This window comes from Desmodus rotundus, chromosome 2, assembly GCF_022682495.2.
Source record: "Desmodus rotundus isolate HL8 chromosome 2, HLdesRot8A.1, whole genome shotgun sequence".
In the NCBI taxonomy this organism is placed as follows: Eukaryota; Metazoa; Chordata; class Mammalia; order Chiroptera; family Phyllostomidae; genus Desmodus; species Desmodus rotundus.
The window spans coordinates 174,142,955-174,162,539 of record NC_071388.1 but is presented as its reverse complement, the minus strand read 5'-3'; the positions used below and the strand labels follow the sequence as shown (position 1 = coordinate 174,162,539).

The following is a 19,585-nucleotide window of genomic DNA, read 5'->3' as shown; positions in this document are numbered from 1 at the left end:
TCCAGAAGATAATCCCATTTTGTGGGGAGGCCCCCTTAGTATATAGAGATGAAACTAAAATTTCACAAAACCATAAATACCCTTATCATATGCACTGATAGTCTTTGTTCAATTCTATTCATACAAACATTTTTTAAACTGCTGGTCCTAACCAACTAAATGGTTTTCATTACCCATTAATGGGCTGAAGCTCACAGTTTAAAATATACTGCTGCTTCTTAAGCTTTTTTTAGTTGTGATCCTTGTGAAATGGCAATGAAAGCTATGAAGCTTCTCTCCAGAACAGTACACACATAGTACCCACATAAAAGTCTGCACACAGTTGATATACGAGGTTAAGAATTCCCACCCTAAGGCAAAAAGCAATGACCAGAAATGGCAAAAGAATAAGAGACAGAGGGAAAGAGAAACAAACAAAACAAGAAAAGGAGTAAGAAGTGATCAAAATAATTCCAGAAGTATAAAAATAAAGAGCCATTTAGACTGACAGCCAAGAGCAGCTCAGCTCAGCTGGCCCCGAGCACTTCAGTAGCCCTGAGTCAGAGCAGAGCACAAGAGTCAAGGCCAAAATGAGAGCGAGCATTCTGGTTTCGGTGACAAGGCTACATGCAATGCATTTTGGAAAGATATCTAACCAAAGAAACTTCTTTTAAGTTGAATAGTGAAGCACAATTTTAATATTTTATGAGTCCCAATTATATAAAACTGTACGTACATTCCTCCACGATGGCAGAAACGAAACGAGAGTACACACGCACAAAAAAAGTTGGAAGTGTCTCACATCTTTCACATCGTAGCTCTTCCCAGGGCAACATTGAGATCTTTAGTAGCACCAAAACCGTGTAGGTTTACATTTCAATTCCCCATATGAAACTGAAAATAAGATTATAACTAAACCAAAAAATAATGTAAGGAAATCCTACGATGATTTGTTTTCACCCCGATGGCTACTTTGACACTTCTTTTCAAATATCAAATTCTTCCTACAACTTTTTTATAGCCCCTGATTTGCGGAGGCTCTAACTAGGCGTCCCATCTGCCTACCTACCAGCTTCCTTATTTCCTTCAGAATAAATTTTAATTACTTGTTTGTAGTCTCTTCGGTTCCCTAAAAATTCACCCCCAAGCCTATTAAAAAGCCAGTCTATAAGATACACTTCAGCACCTTTTTACTAAACTGTTCCTAAATCCCCACGAGACAGATATGAGTTCTCCATCGTAATGTCCGTAACAATGGAGCACAAATAAGTTAAGTGCTCTGACCACATTACCTAACGGAAGTGGAATCGGGACAAGGAGCCAAGAATCTGTTCTCTTTTCATTAGAGCACACAATCCGTGCTGTCTGGGAAGCCTGGGAAGCTTTGGCAGAAGTGGCCAAAAAGAGCGCTAATCACAGGACACTTGTGTTGTACAATGCCTTACAGCAGCACATGTTCACCTCTGTGCAACAGAGAGCTGCTGTGTTGGGCAGACGCCTCCTATTTGACTCTGAGGAATACTGAAACCCTTATCCTATCAGGCATAAATTAAAGGCGGGGGGGGGGGGGGGTTAGATCTTCTAGTTACAGGAGAAATTTTTCATCTCAACAGCAAAGATGTTTTTAAACTGTTGATCCCAACACATAAAATTGTGCCTCCATCATGAGAAAATATCAAGACGCTGTTTCAGAATCATCCTTTAACTTCAGAGAAATAAACTAGGAAAGTGGCAATGCAACAGGCAAGATTTATTTAAATGTCTTACTTAATGCTGATAATTTAATATAAAATGGCATCAAAGAAACGTTAAAGAACGTGGAGAAGTCCTCCAAGTCCCAGTCTGCAAACCATGCTACTTTGACCTGTGAAGGAATAACAGTGTGAGTCCAGGACAGTGGTGACTCGGGTAATAACAACCCTTCCCACGGCTGTACACCTGCGCTGACTGCCTTGGCTGAACTTAGGTTATAACCATCTAACAAGCAAGCAACAAATTTTCTAAGAGTCTTCTTTATGCAAAACATCGCCTTAGGAAATGTAAGATGCTCCTGTAATCTGTACGCCTGAGATGCTTATAATAGAGCTTAGGAGGTGAGATTTTTATATCATAATATGTAAAATTTAGGAGTTAACTGCTCTAGCCTCAAAAACAGATGCAAGAGGACTTAACAGATTCTTGGCTAAATGAGTCAACAGTCCTCCTATGTTACTGTCTGAAAGAATGTTTGGCTTTGCAAGTACAAAGGTCACGCTGTGAGCCTCACGGGTCCTGGAATGCCCTGGAAAGGTGGAAGATGGCACGATTCAGATAACGTTCCCCGAAAGAAATGCATATGAAATTCTAGGTTTTAGGTGACACCTCTCTCTTTTAAAAAAGATTTTGCTAAGACAGTTATATCCTTCAAAATGTATTTTTTTGAATCAGAGACTCGAAACAGGTATTTGTACATCCAGGTTCACTGCAGCATTATTCACAACACCCAACAGGCGGAAGTAATCCATAGATGGCCGAATGGATAAATAAGTGTGGTATGTGGACACAGGGGAGTACTAGTCAGCCTTAAAAAGGAAGGAAACTCTGCCCTGGTTGGTGTGGCTCAGTGGATTAAGCACCGGCCTGTGAACCAAAGGGTTACTGGTTCGATTCCCAGTCAGGGCACATGCCTGGGTTGCAGGCCAGGTCCCCAGTATGGGGGCACATGAGAGGCAACCACACATTGATGTTTCTCGCCCTCTCTTTCTCCCTCCATTCCCCTTTGTCTAAAAATAAATAAAATCTTAAAAAAAAAAAAAAAAAGAAGGAAATTCTGACACATGCAACCATAGCATGGATTCAAACACTGCTAGGGCACAAAGGCCCACCCAACTCAATCTCAGCCCACCCACTCAATCTCAGACACAGGGAATGGAAAGGCTGGCCTAGAGAAAGACCTCCTGTGATTAACAGCCTAGAGCATATGAAGGGGCTCAGATTATTATAAAGAGCCTCGTATGTCAGGGTGAGCAGTCTGAGCCTCATATGTCAGGGTGAGCAGTCTGAGCTTCAATGATTCTGAACCGTCAGTCTGAAAGCAGTTTTGAAATAAAAGTCACTGTGTGGGGCAAGGGGGTGAGTGAGATGATGAAACTGACTAAATTAAAGCAATGTCATCTGGACTTAGTGGTTTTGAGGTCACATTCTATGTCATACAGTATTAAAATGCTTCAGATGTTTGAGCTATCATATAAACCTTGGCTCCAAGCTATCTGGCAAAGTTTTTCAGTTTTGCACGAACTTGGGTGCATTGCTTAACTTCTCCAAGCCCCCGTTTCCTCATCTGGACAAGGAGGATGATACCACGTCCAATTCTGAGGACTAGGTGAGACTGTGTGTGACAGCCCCTGTCACACTGTGAGCAGGCCATAAGCATGACCTGTTGTGATGATAAAGACTCTCTGTGGGGCCCTCTTGGAATCTGCTGTCCACTGTAAATAGCCAAACCAGGATTCAAAAGTCTACAATATGTTACTATCTTGGCTAAATTCATTGAGGAGTCCTGTAAAGGTGGGGTCTTACAAAACGGTCTTTGTGGACAGGGAATTGGTGAGCTATCAGATGAGGACATGAGGTGCATCTTAATAAAACTACTACTTACCAGTGTAGAATACTGAGGAAATCGTTACACAAGACAAGCTGGGGGACCCTCAGAAATGACACAACACATGCTATTCACTTCAGGGGGAGGCACTCACCCTATCCTGGGGTCTCAGGTCCTGGGAATGTGATTACAAGACTTCAAGACATTAGGCGCCACAGTGTTTTTAATTAGGCATCAGTAAGATTTCTCAAATTTCCCCACAGAGGGGTTTTGTCCTAATTGGATTTTAAAGACACAGTTTGGTCAACTAGATGCTTTGGTTGGCCGTTTAGGCACAGTTCAAAATTGTGAAAACTGCCTAGGTGAAAATTTACAATTGCAGTGTCAATAACCAATTTAGACTCCTGTTTGGGTCTTTTATATGAACAGTGTGATTCAGTGTGTGCACTTCACATCTCCAGTCTAAGAACGTATGTGTGGTACCTATGCAATATATACACATACAAACATACACACATAACGAATAATACCCTATCTTTACAGAGGAAAATACTGAAGGTATGAGAAGACTTAATAAATTGCCCAGGGTCTCACAATTAGCGGCACAGGCAGTACCCAACAAAGCCTGCGACACTAGAACAGTGTGATTTGGTCAGGCTCTCTCGGCTGGGCGGCACAGAGACGCTCTCAAGTTACATCAAATACAGAAAGTCTCACTGTAGCAATGAACACACCCAGGAACCCCCAAGCAGTCCATCGTGGAGCTACAGGAAGAGCTGGGACCCAAAGTGTGAGTGTGAGACGGCGTGACAGACTGAGGCAACACAGGTTTGTGAAGACTTGCCTTCCAGTTCCAGTATCAAAGTGCTCATCACCTGCTAGTGTTTCCGCTCCTTTTGGACCTGCTCCTAAGGGGCTTTCTCACTTTCTACTCCATGGCTGGTCTACTTCAGAGACTAATTCACAGTTTCTGCTTGCACAGGGCTCAGCATGGCCTCACCACCGTCACGACTGCCAGCATCTGCTTCCATTGATCTTTTATTTTTATTTTTTCAGTATTTCTCAATTCAAAGTTTGAGGAAAGAAGCAAACACCAAACCCTGTTTTTTGTTTGTTTATGTTTGCTTTTAATCGACGCTGTGCCATAAATCACTGGTCCTAGATCAGGAGCCCACCCATGGACCAAGGCATGCAAACCGTGGCTGCCAAGGAGGCCAGCAAGCTTGTCAGCCATGGTCACTGTCGGTCTGGTTCGAGGCAGACCTCAACCACCATTGTATTATAACCCTCTGTTCCTGTGCCGTCAGTCATTGCAGACTAGGAATTAAAGGACTATATATGAGTTCTATGCCACGCTGACATACTGGCTGAAAATAGCACCTCAGGCAGCCTTTATTTTAGAGCAGGGGAACACAACACTACCATATCTTCGTTACGATCAACTCTGTAGTGAGACAATATGTGCCATTCTCTGGACCTAATAAAACTCTCTTAACTAAGGTACAGAGTGGTCCTGTGTTAAAGCTATACTACTGGCTAGAAGTCTTGAAAATAATACTGTGTGACTAACTCAAAGTGGTAATGCAACAAAAATGAAATCTGTACAATGAATACCAAAGAAGGAAGGAGGAGGGAAAAACAAAAGGAGAGAGAGAAGGAAAGAGAGAGTCAGGGAAGGAGGGCAGGGGACAGAGAGAGCAACTCTAATTACAAGAAAATCTGTGTCTGAAATCTTAAAGATAAGTCATTCTGCTTTCCAAGTTTTTCAAACAGTTATCTACCTGCCAGATACTCCACTCCCACTAAGTGCCACACACCAGGCTAAGAGCTAAGCATCACGATACCTATTTTGTGACTGAAACAACTGACTCTCAGTTACTTACAATGGTCACAGTGGTTGTGAGTGCCCAAGACTCAACCTTAGGCCCATGCCTTTGCCAATACGCCACACGGTATACCTCACCCCCAACCCCGCCACAACAGAGTTTGATGAACAAAATAGTATCCTTAGGAATTAGGATTACCATTAACATTATCCGTACTACAGATTTAACAGCAGAATAGACGCATGTGTAGAGAAGAGGCAAAATTGGCCACATGTCCCTAGTGCTGAACTGCTCCTCCCTCTCCCCCCTCTATCTTGTGCTCATAAAGAACCACAAGCAGCTCTCAATCACCTCCATCCAGGGACCGATCTCCTAAGATCTTTTCCCACCTTCGGGGGGGGGGCGGGGGGGGGAGCCTCATCCTAACGATTCTTACTGCTTTTGACGAGTGAGTGCCCACGGCTTGAAAACTGAACTTGTCCCATGTCACACAGGCTTGTGTCACTGCACTGTGGAATGCTTAACTCGACATACGGCAGGGACGCTAATTAACACTTCAATTATCTGTCTGGGCTGTTGAGACTGCCTCATTCCAAACCTACACATTCTGCAACACCATGCTCAATGATTCTGAACCGTACTTGCTAGTCTCAGAATGCTTCCATATTGTAGTATCATCATTCGCTTGCTGCTCAGAGCAACCGCATAAAGTCAGCGGGACTGTTACTAAGAGCATGAACTCTGGGGCTAGACTTCCTGGGTGTGAATTCCAGCTCCATCACCTGCGTGCTGTGTGACCTCGGACAAGTTACTTAGCCTTTCTCAGTTTCTGTTTCCTCATATGTAAAATGAAGGTAGTTCAAAACCCTACAAGGCATAGGGCTCTAGTAAAAATTCAATGAACAAATACATGTAAAGTGGTTTAGAAAAGCATATATTGTACCAATCAGGACTTAATGTTGTAACATTTTCAATAAGAAAACAGTCTCGGAGGAGTTAAGGCACCTCTCCCGGGTCTTACAGAGGGTAAGTGGCAGAGCCCGGGCTGCAGCTCAGGTCTTTGCTTCTTAGTACCCACCATACCGCCACCAAAAGATGAAGACTTCTGCAGACCTGACGTTGGGCTTTAACTTCCTCCAAATCAAACTTCAGACATAGCTTCACCCAGAATATTTTAATTGACATTATAAATATTATATAAATATTTCAAGTACAAGTGCCTGCAGGATAAAACATCTCTACACTTGGTAAATAACAGATAAATGGGTGTCCACTTTGGAAGTTCGAAAAGGAAGAAATTTTTCAATCACCAAAAGTTTCGAGAGAGCTTGGATGTGTTGACACTGGCAAGTTATCACCAAAAATGATTGTTTTATAAAGTATTATAAAACTGTCTAAGAGATAAGAGTGTACTCAGAAATTAGACACGACATTTCTCTCCGGCCTCACGATCTGCTGTCTTTCCCCAGCTTTATCTAAGCCTGCTAATCCTGTGACTCCATTCCAAACACCAAAGACACACTCTTGAAAACATACACAAGTTGTTCTCCATGTTTCCTTAATGCTCTGTGTTTTCAATGAGCCAGGCAGACTGAGTCTGTTCCTGGCACACCACTCACACACAGTCAAGGCTAAGTGTTCCAGTTCACCAGGTCAGGGATGCCCTCCTTTCCCCACCTGGTCTAGGAGGATGGGAAACAGCATTAAACACGGTTCCTGTTTCCCTCCAGCTAGATTGGGTCTGGGTTCTCTGGGTAAAGGCTCATCCATCTACTTAAAGCAGAAACTCTTCCTACTTCCAACTCCAGAAGAAAACAGTTTAATTTTTTTTAAGTTTAATTTTTAATCAAACCTACATAATCTGGAAGATTACCCACCACTCTATGAAACAACCCTTCTTTCTGGAAACAAGACTGGGGTAGCAGTGAGGTAAGAAAATTACATTTTTATGTTTTGTATGCCTGTACTATCGGAATTTTTTTTCTAAAAGCATCTGTTACTTTTGTAATTAAAAAAAAAAAAAAGACTTTTTAAAAGAAAATTTTAAAAAGGAAAAAATATGGAGACCATCTGGGTAGCAGGAATAGCACTAATTTGGACATCTGTATTCCAGCCCCTGCCAACGGGGGCTCCAGCTCTCTGCCAACAACCCCAAGAGCTTGGAAAAGGCCCTAGTCTCCAAAGAGTCTGCAGTCCTGGTGGACACACCTAGATGACAGCCTGGAAAGTCCCTGAGCAGAAGACCCAGCGCAGGCACGCCCGAACCCCTGACCCACACAGGCAGTGAGACAGCACATGGATATTATTTTAAGTCGCTAAGCTTGGGGCAATTTATTATGCATCCAGAGAAAACTAAGACGCCATTTACACCAAATTCCTAGGAATATATGTTATATCCATTAGGGAGGAATTTTCATGTTTATTTATATATAAAAAGTGTTTTTGAAACTTCAAATAAATATATAAATGTTAACTAATACTATTTTCATTTACTTGCAATATTTTAAGCCAAATACATTGTATATATTTTGAGTACCTTTCATAAATGCATGTAATCCCATCCTTATGGGGATCTTAAGTCAAACACTAACTTCTGAAAATTAAGGCAATTTTTACTAGAGTTTCAAAGCAGTTACTCTTACATCTGCAATTAGTTTAAGGTCCTAAAATTGGACTAATTCAGATCTCTATACCTGCATGATCCCCAACCTGCCACCCAGATAGAAAACAAACTAAATCCACTATCAGCACCAAAAATACTTCTTTGTCAGGGAACAGGCATCTTGGTCCTTTTGTTTCCAAATTTGCCACAGGCCTTATTCTCGCCTAAATTGCAGCTTTCCTGTTCCTGAACAGAACCACAGTCCTGACCAGCCACCCTAAAAACAGCACCAAGTCTGGCTGGGTCACCTACATCACAGTCCACGCGAAATCCTGCCACCGCTCCATCTGGCGGGGCGGGGGGTGGAGGCCGGAAGAAGGTCTGACAAAGCACAGAAGGCAGAAAAGCAGCGCTGCCTGGGGAATGTCACAACCAGCATTTCCCACCGCAGAGGCTGCTAGACTGAACGGCACGTCCTGCAGCTGGTCCCAGCTTGAACTGCTTGCTGCCAAGAGGGAGGAACAAAAGCAAACAGAGTCCTGACCCTGCCTGTTACCCCACAGGTCAACATTCCCTCTATCGATTCTCACCTGACCCTCCTCCACCTCCAACTGAACAGCCCTTACTGCAAAGACCACGTCAACAGCTGCAACTGCCCCAGAATCAGAGACTCCGCCTGGGTTAGGAACCACCTCGGGGCTTTTTAAACAAGTGCGTGAGCCTACCTCTATGCAAAGAATGAGTATTCCTGGAGTACACACTTGAGTAGCTTTCATAAAAGTGCCTGAGGCCAAATTTGGGGGGATCCTAATTCAGCACTAACTTCTAAAAATTAAGGTAACCAGACTTTCAAAGCAGTCCTCTTACAACTACAATGAACACACTCTACAATTGGGCACATTCAGACCTCTATATCTAGATGATTCCCACCCTGGCGATTCAGCTAGAAAGCAAACCAAATCTATCTGTCAGCACCAAAAAGACTTCTTACTCCAAAAAGGGTTAGAGGAGTAGATTAGATTAGAACAAACCCACAGGCATTTGAGAATAGAATAATACTCTGAAGTACTTTGGAAGATTTCAACAAAATTTTCCTAAAGTGAATGAATTTCAACTGTGCCTGGAGTCCCTAAGGCACCTTCTTACTCTTCTCTGCCATCAGGAGTCCTCCAGTAGAAAAGAGTGAGAAGCACGCCTTTGGGTGCACTTGGAGCCTAGAACTCCAACAGTACGTGCTTCTCAGGGGGCATATCCTTCAGGGTGGTATCAACATCAATAAAGCCACTTCATTACAAAATTCCCCACTAAACCTGTGAGGGGCTTACAATATGTGACCTCCTCAGCATCCATTCTCCTTTCCTTCTTCCTAATATGTTGAGAGAGATATTTGGTTGGGTATCCATCCCCTTACACACAGCCCATCTACTTTGGAAGAAACCTGACCCTTCTCAAATCCTAGGAGTTAGACATCATTGTCTTCAGTCACTCAGCTCATTCTCGTCACCTGGCCACAGTCGGTAGTTTGAAGAGTGGATGTGACTCAAGTGGCCTACCCAGGGCTTCAGCTTTAGTGTATAAGAGGATTCCAAAGAGTTCTACTTCCACACTCAGTCACCTGTATGAATCCTCTACAGAGCTGATAATTCATACCCACGGGGAAAACAATCTCTGTGAGCACTCTGTGAAAGTGAGGACTATTTCTTATCTCTAGATACGGGGGAAGTGGGGCGACGGAAGGCAGGACGAAGGAACAAAGACCCCATGACTGGGAGCTGGTGCACAGGGGGCTGCTAAGGCCGTGGATTTTAGCCGGTTCAAAAGTCTGAGCCGAGGGCCCTCTGTTCACTGACCATCCTATCGACCGTAGTTTCTAAAACTATGGCTGCTCAACGTGTTCACCTCATGGGTCACCGTGGAGCATCACCCACTTTTATAGAATAAAACAAAGTTATGAGACTGTAAAGAAATACTGCACCTTTGTTTTCTGAGAAAGAATTAAAAAACCAAAGTGAAGTACCAGACAGTAAACTACTGCACATCATACTAACTTGACCTTTGGCATCAGGCTAAACAATTTTATAGCAACCCGTGAACAAAAGCAAAAGAGAAATTATTACCAGAGTAAGAGCCAAAAACAGATTTCCCAAGGGTGGCCTACATGACATGTGAGGCTGCGAGGTGTAATGATCAAATTTACTGTACAGTATCTTTTTAATTTCAAACATGATACATGCTTGACTTAACAAGCCTGCTTAAAATTAGAGAATGCCCAACTCTCCAATATGATGAGTATTTAAAGTTGCAAAATGAAGGCACTCATCCCAGGAAATGATAGTCCTAAAGTAACATGGAAAACATTAACTGATCTGGAAACAGAAAGCAATTTGCTGCTTTTGTTTTATACCAGAAAGGGCATTCCTAAAATAGTTAGAAAATAAAATTATGTAGGGCTGAAATCAGACATTTTGTCTGCTAACGACTCCTGAATGTTAACACTTGGCATTTGGTTAAAAAGGGGATTGTTTTATTTTTAGTGGGCCCAACAAATCAGGTATTTGAAAGCATGTAATGTTCTACTCTCCATTCTATTTTCAATTCATCTAGAAGTGAATTGGGCTTCTTAGAGCCAAAAGGAAAAACAATCAGCAACTTTAGCTACGATATAATTGATTCCCCCTTATCTCCATCGCAGAGACCAATGTTTAAAGTCTGCCTTTTATTTGATACCAGACCATACTTTGAATTAAAATTGCAGAGCCGTAAGGTTTTCCCACCTGAAAGCCGAACTGTTACACTCTGAGGGAAGGTGACACCAGGCCTCACCGCCAAGCCGAACCATGCCTCTTCCCTGCTCAGCAGCATTTTACATCACATCTCGGAACCCAGGTTCAGATCCAATTATCAAATTAACGTCCCGAAAGCAGTATCCACGTATCTCCTGTTACTGTCCACGGCCCCCTACCTCCAATGATATAAATCAACAAAGGTGAAAAGTTCAATTCCCAGATGATAACTTTTAGTAAGAAATTATCCAAAGTTATCCTTGAAACACAACTGGCTGTCTGGGAAGGAAAGCTACATGTGATATAAAATAATATGGCTTTGCATATATAATTTTTTAAATATATTAGTTCCACAAAAGTTATAACTGATCCCACTTGTTATCAGGTATGACCTCTACTTTCATTTACTTATATTTCCTCCTAGTGTTTGTTCCCATATTAATAGGAAAATACGAGGCATGTCCCAATAATCCCATGCCTCTCCAGACACTGATACATGGTGAAAAGGGGAAGAACTCAGAAGCGCGGCAGCATCTATTAAAACTACGTCCTTCCATCCAATCCGTCCTGTTTCCTTCTCAGCTGCTGGTACAGAGAACCAGCACCCCGTTTCCTTGGTTTAGTTAACAATACATCTCTCCCTGAACAGATGCAGATTTCTGTGCTTTGTACAAATTCCTGAAAAACTGAATTAAAATGTATTTTTTACTCATATTTTAAACATACTTAAGAAACTTGAAAGTTAAAGTAACACTGTGAATCCTTTATAAAGAATTTTTACAACAATGTAAAGTTTTTCCTATTATTGTGTCTATTTATACGTTCTCTTTTTTGTATATGACATTATACTTTTGCATAGCAGGACATGATATTCCCAAACCTCCAGGGACCAAATACATATTGTCTATCTGGTCATTTGCTCCTGTCTCTACTAACTACAAATGTCAAGAAGGTTCATATCTTTTTTGACAGTTCCCTGCCTCGCATTCTAACGAGATGCCTACAGATATTAAAACTCCTCCTGAATATATGGTCCTCAGAAGGCAGAAAGTAACTACTCTTCTGCTTGCTTTAGAAAGCCCCCAACATCTAGCTCGACACTCTGCACATAACTGGCACCCTATAAACACCATAAGAAAAGCAGACTCACTCAATTCTAATCAGTATTACTCATGTGCCAAACGAGCAAACACAAAACTCTTTCTGAGGGTATAAACGAATACCTCTAACTCTGAAAACATTAAAAAGGAAAAGTAAAGACAGAAGTTTGAGAGAAACAAACCAGCTCTCTGCAACAAAATACAAAGTTAAGCCCCACGCATGCCTGTTAGTGCATACTCACATGTATTTCACGCATGGCTGTTAGTGCATGCTCACGTGTGTTTCACGCATGGCTGTTAGTGCATACTCACATGTATTTCACACGTGACTGTTAGTGCATGCTCGCATGTATGTCATGTGTGGCTGTTAGTGCGTACTCACATGTACTTCGCACATGCCTGTTAGTGCGTACTCACATGTATTTCACGTGTGGCTGTTAGTGCATACTCGCATGTATTTCACGCATGCCTGTTAGTGCATACTCACATGTATTTCACGCATGCCTGTTAGTGCATACTCACATGTATTTCACGTGTGGCTGTTAGTGCATGCTCACGTGTGTTTCATGCATGCCTGTTGGTACATACTCACATGTATTTCACGTGTGGCTGTTAGTGCATACTCGCATGCATTTCACACATGCCTGTTAGTGCATACTCACATGTATTTCACGTGTGGCTGTTAGTGCGTGCTCACGTGTGTTTCACGCATGCCTGTTAGTGCATACTCACATGTATTTCACGTGTGGCTGTTAGTGCGTGCTCACGTGTGTTTCACGCATGCCTGTTAGTGCATACTCACATGTGTTTCACATGTGACTGTTAGTGCATGCTCGCATGTATTTCATGTGTGGCTGTTAGTGCGCACTCACATGTACTTCACGCATGCCTGTTAGTGCATACTCACATGTATTTCACGTGTGGCTGTTAGTGCATGCTCACGTGTGTTTCACGCATGCCTGTTGGTACATACTCACATGTATTTCACGTGTGGCTGTTAGTGCATACTCGCATGCATTTCACACATGCCTGTTAGTGCATACTCACATGTATTTCACGTGTGGCTGTTAGTGCATGCTCACGTGTGTTTCACGCATGCCTGTTAGTGCATACTCACATGTGTTTCACATGTGACTGTTAGTGCATGCTCGCATGTATTTCATGTGTGGCTGTTAGTGCGCACTCACATGTACTTCACGCATGCCTGTTAGTGCATACTCACATATATTTCACGCATGGGTGTTAGTGCATACTCGCATGTATTTCACATGTGGCTTAGTGCATACTCGCATGTGTTTCACGCATGGCTGTTAGTGCATGCTCACATGTATTTCACACATGGCTGTTAGTGCCTACTCACATGTATTTCACGCATGACTGTCAGTGCATGCTCGTGTGTATTTCACATGTGGCTGTTAGTGCATACTCACATATATTTCACGCATGACTGTCAGTGCATGCTCGTGTGTATTTCACATGTGGCTGTCAGTGCATACTCACATGTATTTCACACATGGCTGTTAGTGCATGCTCACGTGTGTTTCACGCGTGGCTGTTAGTGCATACTCACATGTATTTCACATGTGACTGTTAGTGCATGCTCGCATGTATTTCATGTGTGGCTGTTAGTGCGTACTCACATGTACTTCACACATGCCTGTTAGTGCATACTCACATATATTTCACGCATGGGTGTTAGTGCATACTTGCATGTATTTCACATGTGGCTGTTAGTGCATACTCACATGTATTTCACGCATGGGTGTTAGTGCATACTCACATGTATTTCACATGTGGCTGTTAGTGCATACTCACATGTATTTCACGCATGGCTGTTAGTGCATGCTCACATGTATTTCACACATGGCTGTTAAGTGCATACTCGCATGTATTTCACGCATGACTGTCAGTGCATGCTCGTGTGTATTTCACATGTGGCTGTTAGTGAATACTCACATGTATTTCACACATGACTGTCAGTGCATGCTCGCGTGTATTTCACGTGTGGCTGTTAATGCATACTCACATGTATTTCACGCATGACAGTGCGTACTCATGTATTTCACGCATGGCTGTTAGTGCATACTCACATATATTTCATTATGGTCAAAGCGCTTCTTGAGGTTGTTGATGAAGGTCTCCTCGTTGAGAGGTTCTAAAAGAACCATATCTCCAACTCCAATCATATTGTCCAGCAGTGATGTTTTCACCTCCATTTTGGCCATAGTCTCCACCTATAGAAAAGATAAGAAAAGGGTCAACTGAAATGAGCCAAATTATTTCAGGTGTGTTCTTAGCGCCACTGGAGAAATGAAACACTGGTAGTTTCAAACAGCTGTCTGTCACCTGTCTCACAAATATCATACCCTCCCCTCCCCACAACCTATGTCAGAAGCCTCTGCAGTGGTTACAGCCGCTGCCACACCACTGGAAGCCCCACGGGCCAACCTGCCGCCACAAATTACCCTCCCTCCTAGTCCATCATCCCAGGCAAAGTCCATGTACAGAAGGAGCCACTAGGAAGCCAGGGTCTTCGTTTTCCTCTTTAGACCCTCCCCTCTCCCAAGCCAGAAGCACAAAACTCTAGCAAGAGAACCCAACACATCTCGTTCCACATACCAGTGTCAGCTTCCACCTATCTGAACCTGCTTCCCGCAAGAAGACATCCCCCAGTGTTCCCTGATGACGTCCAGAATGCATTTCCCCAGGACAATTAGGACTAACATTTACTGAGTAGTTGCCACATACCACAGTGCATTAAGAACTTTATATGTGTTAATTAATGTAACCACCACAATAACTCTGTGAGATAGGCGTTGTTATCATTATCCTCATTTAAAGATAAGGAAACTCAGAGAGATTAAGAAATGTTGCTCACGGTTACTTAACAGTGTAATACAGTTACTGTTAAAGAACTGTTACCACTTACAACACTGCACCTATTCCATTCAGGTGTCAACAATGACTTACAAAGAAAGGGGAACAATCCAGTTGTAAATCAAAGGTTGCCTATATAACAGAACTTGCCAAGAATGACCTCAATGTTCCTAATTCTCATTCCAACAGATACACAAATAAAAAACAAAATAAAATTAGCATGCATTGAATATTCATGTATATTAATGTACCCAATACTGAGGGAAAAGTACATTTTTAATTTTTCCTATTTTGGAGTCACCCAGTCATATTATATCTTATAAAGGTTGGTCTACTTCCTTAAAACTAAGCAATTTAAATAAACATCCTCCTACTCTGGGCTAGCACTTCTAGTAGGCCTCTGAGAAGCAACAGAAACTACATTTAGTTGGGCTAGGAAGACCAGGAAAGGCTGGGAATTATTAATTCTTTATTACTAATTGGTGATGATCTATATGAATTCACAAACATATTTTATTTCTGACCCTATTTTTAAAAATTTTAAGTGTGCACTGAAAAGCCAAAAAAAGACCTAAAAGATGCAGAGGCTTTCTCATCTACAAGAACCAGTAAGGGAGTATTTAATATTCAAATGAAGAAAAATAGAGTTAACTCTTTTGTTAATGTGAGTTTTTTTAGTTCCATGCCCACTACACCTGGAATAAATAGCCCCAGGTATGGCTAAAGCCCAGGAGACAGGAGTAGCACTAAGAACAGATTCGTGCTCAGCCAGGCTCCATTTTAAAACAAATGGAGAGGTGGGGAGTGGGGACCCTGCCATTCTCTCGGATGGAGTGGAGGCCAGCGGGAGACCTGGTCCTGAGCCAAGCCCATGGAAAAACTTGCACAGGAACAGGAACATGAGTGCCCAGCCTTTGTCACAATAAATTAACATTTAAATCAAATTTCAAGTACTCAGACTCGTGAAATGCCGACAGCACTCTAGCTGCGATTCATTACGTATAATTTGGCAGATGAGAGAAGGCAGCTTAGGGATTAAGGGGGGTGTCAACCTGAGATGGGTTTCAAAAATAACTACCTCAAACCAGCAATTTAAATTAAGCAAACAGGCTGACTAGGAACTCTTTGCCCTGGGGTGAGTTCCTGTACATTGAAGTCTATTTATGGAAACAGCCGAAGAAAGCCAACAGTTCACTGCAGGTACCAGTAATTAAGCAGCCAATCTTCCTGTCATTACACCTGCTTCACCATCTTTGCAAATATAAATTCCACAGCTTTGGATGGGTACTAATTTTTATAGTTCTAGCCCAACTTCATAACCCCAAAGTGGGAAGAGGGCCAAACAAAGGCTGAGTTATAATCAGTAAAAGTAAGTTATAGACCATTAGTAAAAGTGGAAAACTCTGAGAACACAACTCTGTTGCAAACCAAAATACAACAAAGTCAACCAGCTGAAGAGGTGACGCCGATGACGTCCATTTGCTCCATTCAAGTACATTGTGTTTGTTGCATTTGTCTTTCCAGCACCTGGGGGAGCTGGTGACACCGCCCCCATTCTCAGGCGCAAATGGGATGCTGAGAGGCTGGTGCACAGGCCCTGCCCTGTCTCCCTGTAACTGGACCGAGTTTCCTCACTGTGACTTCTGTCTGCAGCCTTGGTTTGGTTCACTTTGACATCTCGGTGACATTAATTGGTGTATTTGCTCCACCAAAAGAAGTTGACTTTTTGTCTCTGGAAAAGCGATGTTCAGCCTAAGAATAATGTCAAAATCATTTGCTAACTCGAGATTTCCGTAAACTATCAGAAGCATTCACACGGGAAAGTGAAATGGGAACGCATGTAGAGCACAGATGACTTTGTTTGACACAAAGATGGGAACACCGTTCCTTCCCAAGACCCCCATGGGAATCCGTGTTGTTCTAGGGAAGCCAATTTTATCCCTTGTTCCAGGAATGTAGCACTTGGTCTAGTCTAAGACAAGTGACACATTTCCATCTCCCAGCCCCCGTTCTGGATTCAGGGCTGGTCACATGACTGAGCCAGAGGCCTGGATTATTAGGACAAAGGTTCTCTCTCTCTCAGGATGGTATGACTTGCAGGAGTGATACTTGGAACTGCTGGGACCATGTCTGCATTCATGAAAGGGCCGGTCAGAGGAGGATGGCAACACATGGAAGAGGGCCGGGCAGGAAAACATCCCAGAAGAGGATTCATGTTAGAGCCCTAATGACTTTACCAGCCTCTGGATCAAACTGCACTTGAAGCCCAGCCCACCGCTCTCAAGTTTTCAGTCAAGTTTTCAGTCAGTTGATTCTCCTTGTAGTTGAAGCTGTTTGAGTCAGATTGTTTGCTATCTGTAACAGAAAGCATCTTACCTAATAAGAGAAGCTGGTACCAGGAAGGGGAGTGGTGTAAGTAATATGCTAACAAGCCCGGACCAACTAAGCCAAGGCCACCAGGCGGAGGGCACAAGGACCTACTACCACCGTGGCCTGGCAAGATGATCGCTTTTGATATTTAATAATAAAACAGCTGATTAAACCATGACCTGTTGTGTCTTATGACTTGGACCTTGTACCTGCAATTTTAGAGAATGTGAGACAAATTCAGATACCAGAGTATGTGTTGGCTATTTCCTAAGGATTACAAGAAAAACACAAGCATGCTGTGAAACTGGCCTGTCTGAAAGCCAGAGAGAACACATGGTCTTGCTAAGAGAAGTCCTTCTGCCTGGAGGGGGGAGATGTGACCTATCCAGAGCACCAACTGTCTGTGGCCTGAGAAAGGGACAGCACTGCCACCATCCACGAAGATGTATCATCAGGAGAGGCACCACCCGCTCTGTTGCTTCTTACACTTCTTAACTGTGCCCAGGGAGATTCTATTAGCCAAGAGCTAAAACGCCCTGCAGAGCCCCGAGGCCAGGTCCAATTGCCCTGAGATGAGCTCTCAGATCGAGTTCTAGGTTCAAAAGCTTGGGAGTTGGCGGTGTCTCCAGTTCTCGTTACTAGTCTATAGAAGCAAATAAACCTTAAAAGCCAATAACATTTTTAAAGGATCTATACTGCCAAAAAGTCTGGCTGACAGTGAATGACTTACAATTGCTTGATCCTTACACAGTCAACTCCAAGAACTCCCACTCATAACATCAACAAAAAGAAACCCTGCTAAAACAGTGCAGGCCCTGACAAAGCTGTCTTCCCAGTGCTCACCTGAGATAGGGCACAGAGGACAATGGTCGAAAGATCTCAAAGGATAGAACCTCTGAAAAGGGGATGGCTATGTGACTAGCCATGCAGAGAGAGTTGCATTACACTGGCAGGGGCATTTTGTCTTCATAAGCAGAGGTATGGTAAGAAAGGTGTTATGTAAATGGATGTCAGGCAGCCAAAGGGGAGAGCTATAGTAGACATTTGTCCTTTTTTTTAAAGGGGACGCTATCCAGTATACAGTCATGTTCCTATTTGCACCTAATCTCACTTTCAGGGAGCCCCCAGTAACCTTGTGGTAACATGTAATCTAGTAAGAAGTAGAATTCCCACTACAGAATTCAAAGGAGTCAGATCTGCTCTTGCACCGCCCCAGGCAACGTGGCTTACACATCCTCCTGGGACCTGGAGTCCTGGATGAATACGAAAGCCAGGGGTGATGGCTGGAGGTTAGACTCAGTAGGCACTGCAGTGAGAGCAGCAGCATGGAGACCAGCATGGCTTCTGCTAGGGCTCCCGCAGCCTAGCCCTCCAGCCATTCCTTGGTTCCTACCTATCTTCCAAGTTTGTATCCTTGCTGGTCTTCCAACCTCTCTGCAATTCTGTGAGTCTTACATCGTTTCTGCACTGCAAGCAACCAAGATCCCTAATTGGCGTGTTTAATTTAAACATGAAGTATAGTGCCCAACATATAGTCCTATACCACTGGTAGGTCTTCATTATTATGTACAACCTAACCTCTTTCTCCCAACTGTGGAGAAAGCAATACAAAATACTGGGGGAGCCCTGGAAAGAACCACAGAAGAGCCTGGAAGCAGGGTCTCTTTATCTACAGGTGCTGATAGCCAACCACCTGCCCACCAACTGATGCCAGGTGACTCCATGGCTGCCCCCCCTTCCCACCTGCTTGCCCAATCAAATTATATATATATAAATATATATATATATATATTTATATATATATATAAAATCACAACTGTTCTTTCCCCCATCTACTACCTATAGTTCAACATACCCCAATTTGTTCACTTGTATCTTTTAAGTGTAAAAACACCACTTAAAATATCAAAAGTATCATTTCAAAAATTCCTCAAAATCCAAGAGAATGAATCATAAAACATCCTCCTATGCCATCTTGAAATGGCCATCTGCGACTAACATTTAAATATAAGTAGTCCACTCCGGCCACCAACCTGAAATTACAAGTCACCTACCACGTTAATGTCATCTGGGCTCGGGAATGTCAAGACCAGCATTTCCTAACCCAACAGTCCCACAAAGCAGGTGCTAAATGACACAGGAGCACAACTACATGAAGTGCAAGGTCATTCCACTGTTTGATATCAAAACAGCAATGCTGAAAAGCTGTTCCAAATTAATCACTCAGGCTAAGCTGAAATATAGCCTCTGGTGGTCTCCCATGTTATTCGAGGTTCTCAGGGTACCACATATGAGAACAGGTATGTATTTTTAAGTTGTAACAGTTTTACTGTAGAATTTGAAAGAACATTCACAAATCAGACCTGAAGTTGCAGGGACTACAAGGATCAATATTAAGTGGTGACCATACTTTTTAATTTAAAGGAACTTTTAAAGCAGAGTCATGAAAGCCACTCTTGCAGGAAAAC

At 42.8% G+C, this 19,585-nt stretch overlaps 1 protein-coding gene across 5 annotated transcripts in view; it reads right to left on the bottom strand.

Moving 5' to 3' along the window:
• Positions 1-19,585, bottom strand: part of MYO1B (myosin IB) — a 165,872-nt gene that overhangs the window by 121,836 nt on the left and 24,451 nt on the right. For all 5 annotated transcript variants that reach the window (XM_024563936.4, XM_053918882.1, XM_045198272.2 and 2 more), the window contains exon 2: positions 13,961-14,104. In XM_024563936.4, coding sequence (XP_024419704.2) covers positions 13,961-14,095 — 135 coding nt within the window. In that variant the 5' untranslated portion in view covers positions 14,096-14,104. The remainder of the gene's footprint in view (positions 1-13,960; positions 14,105-19,585) is intronic.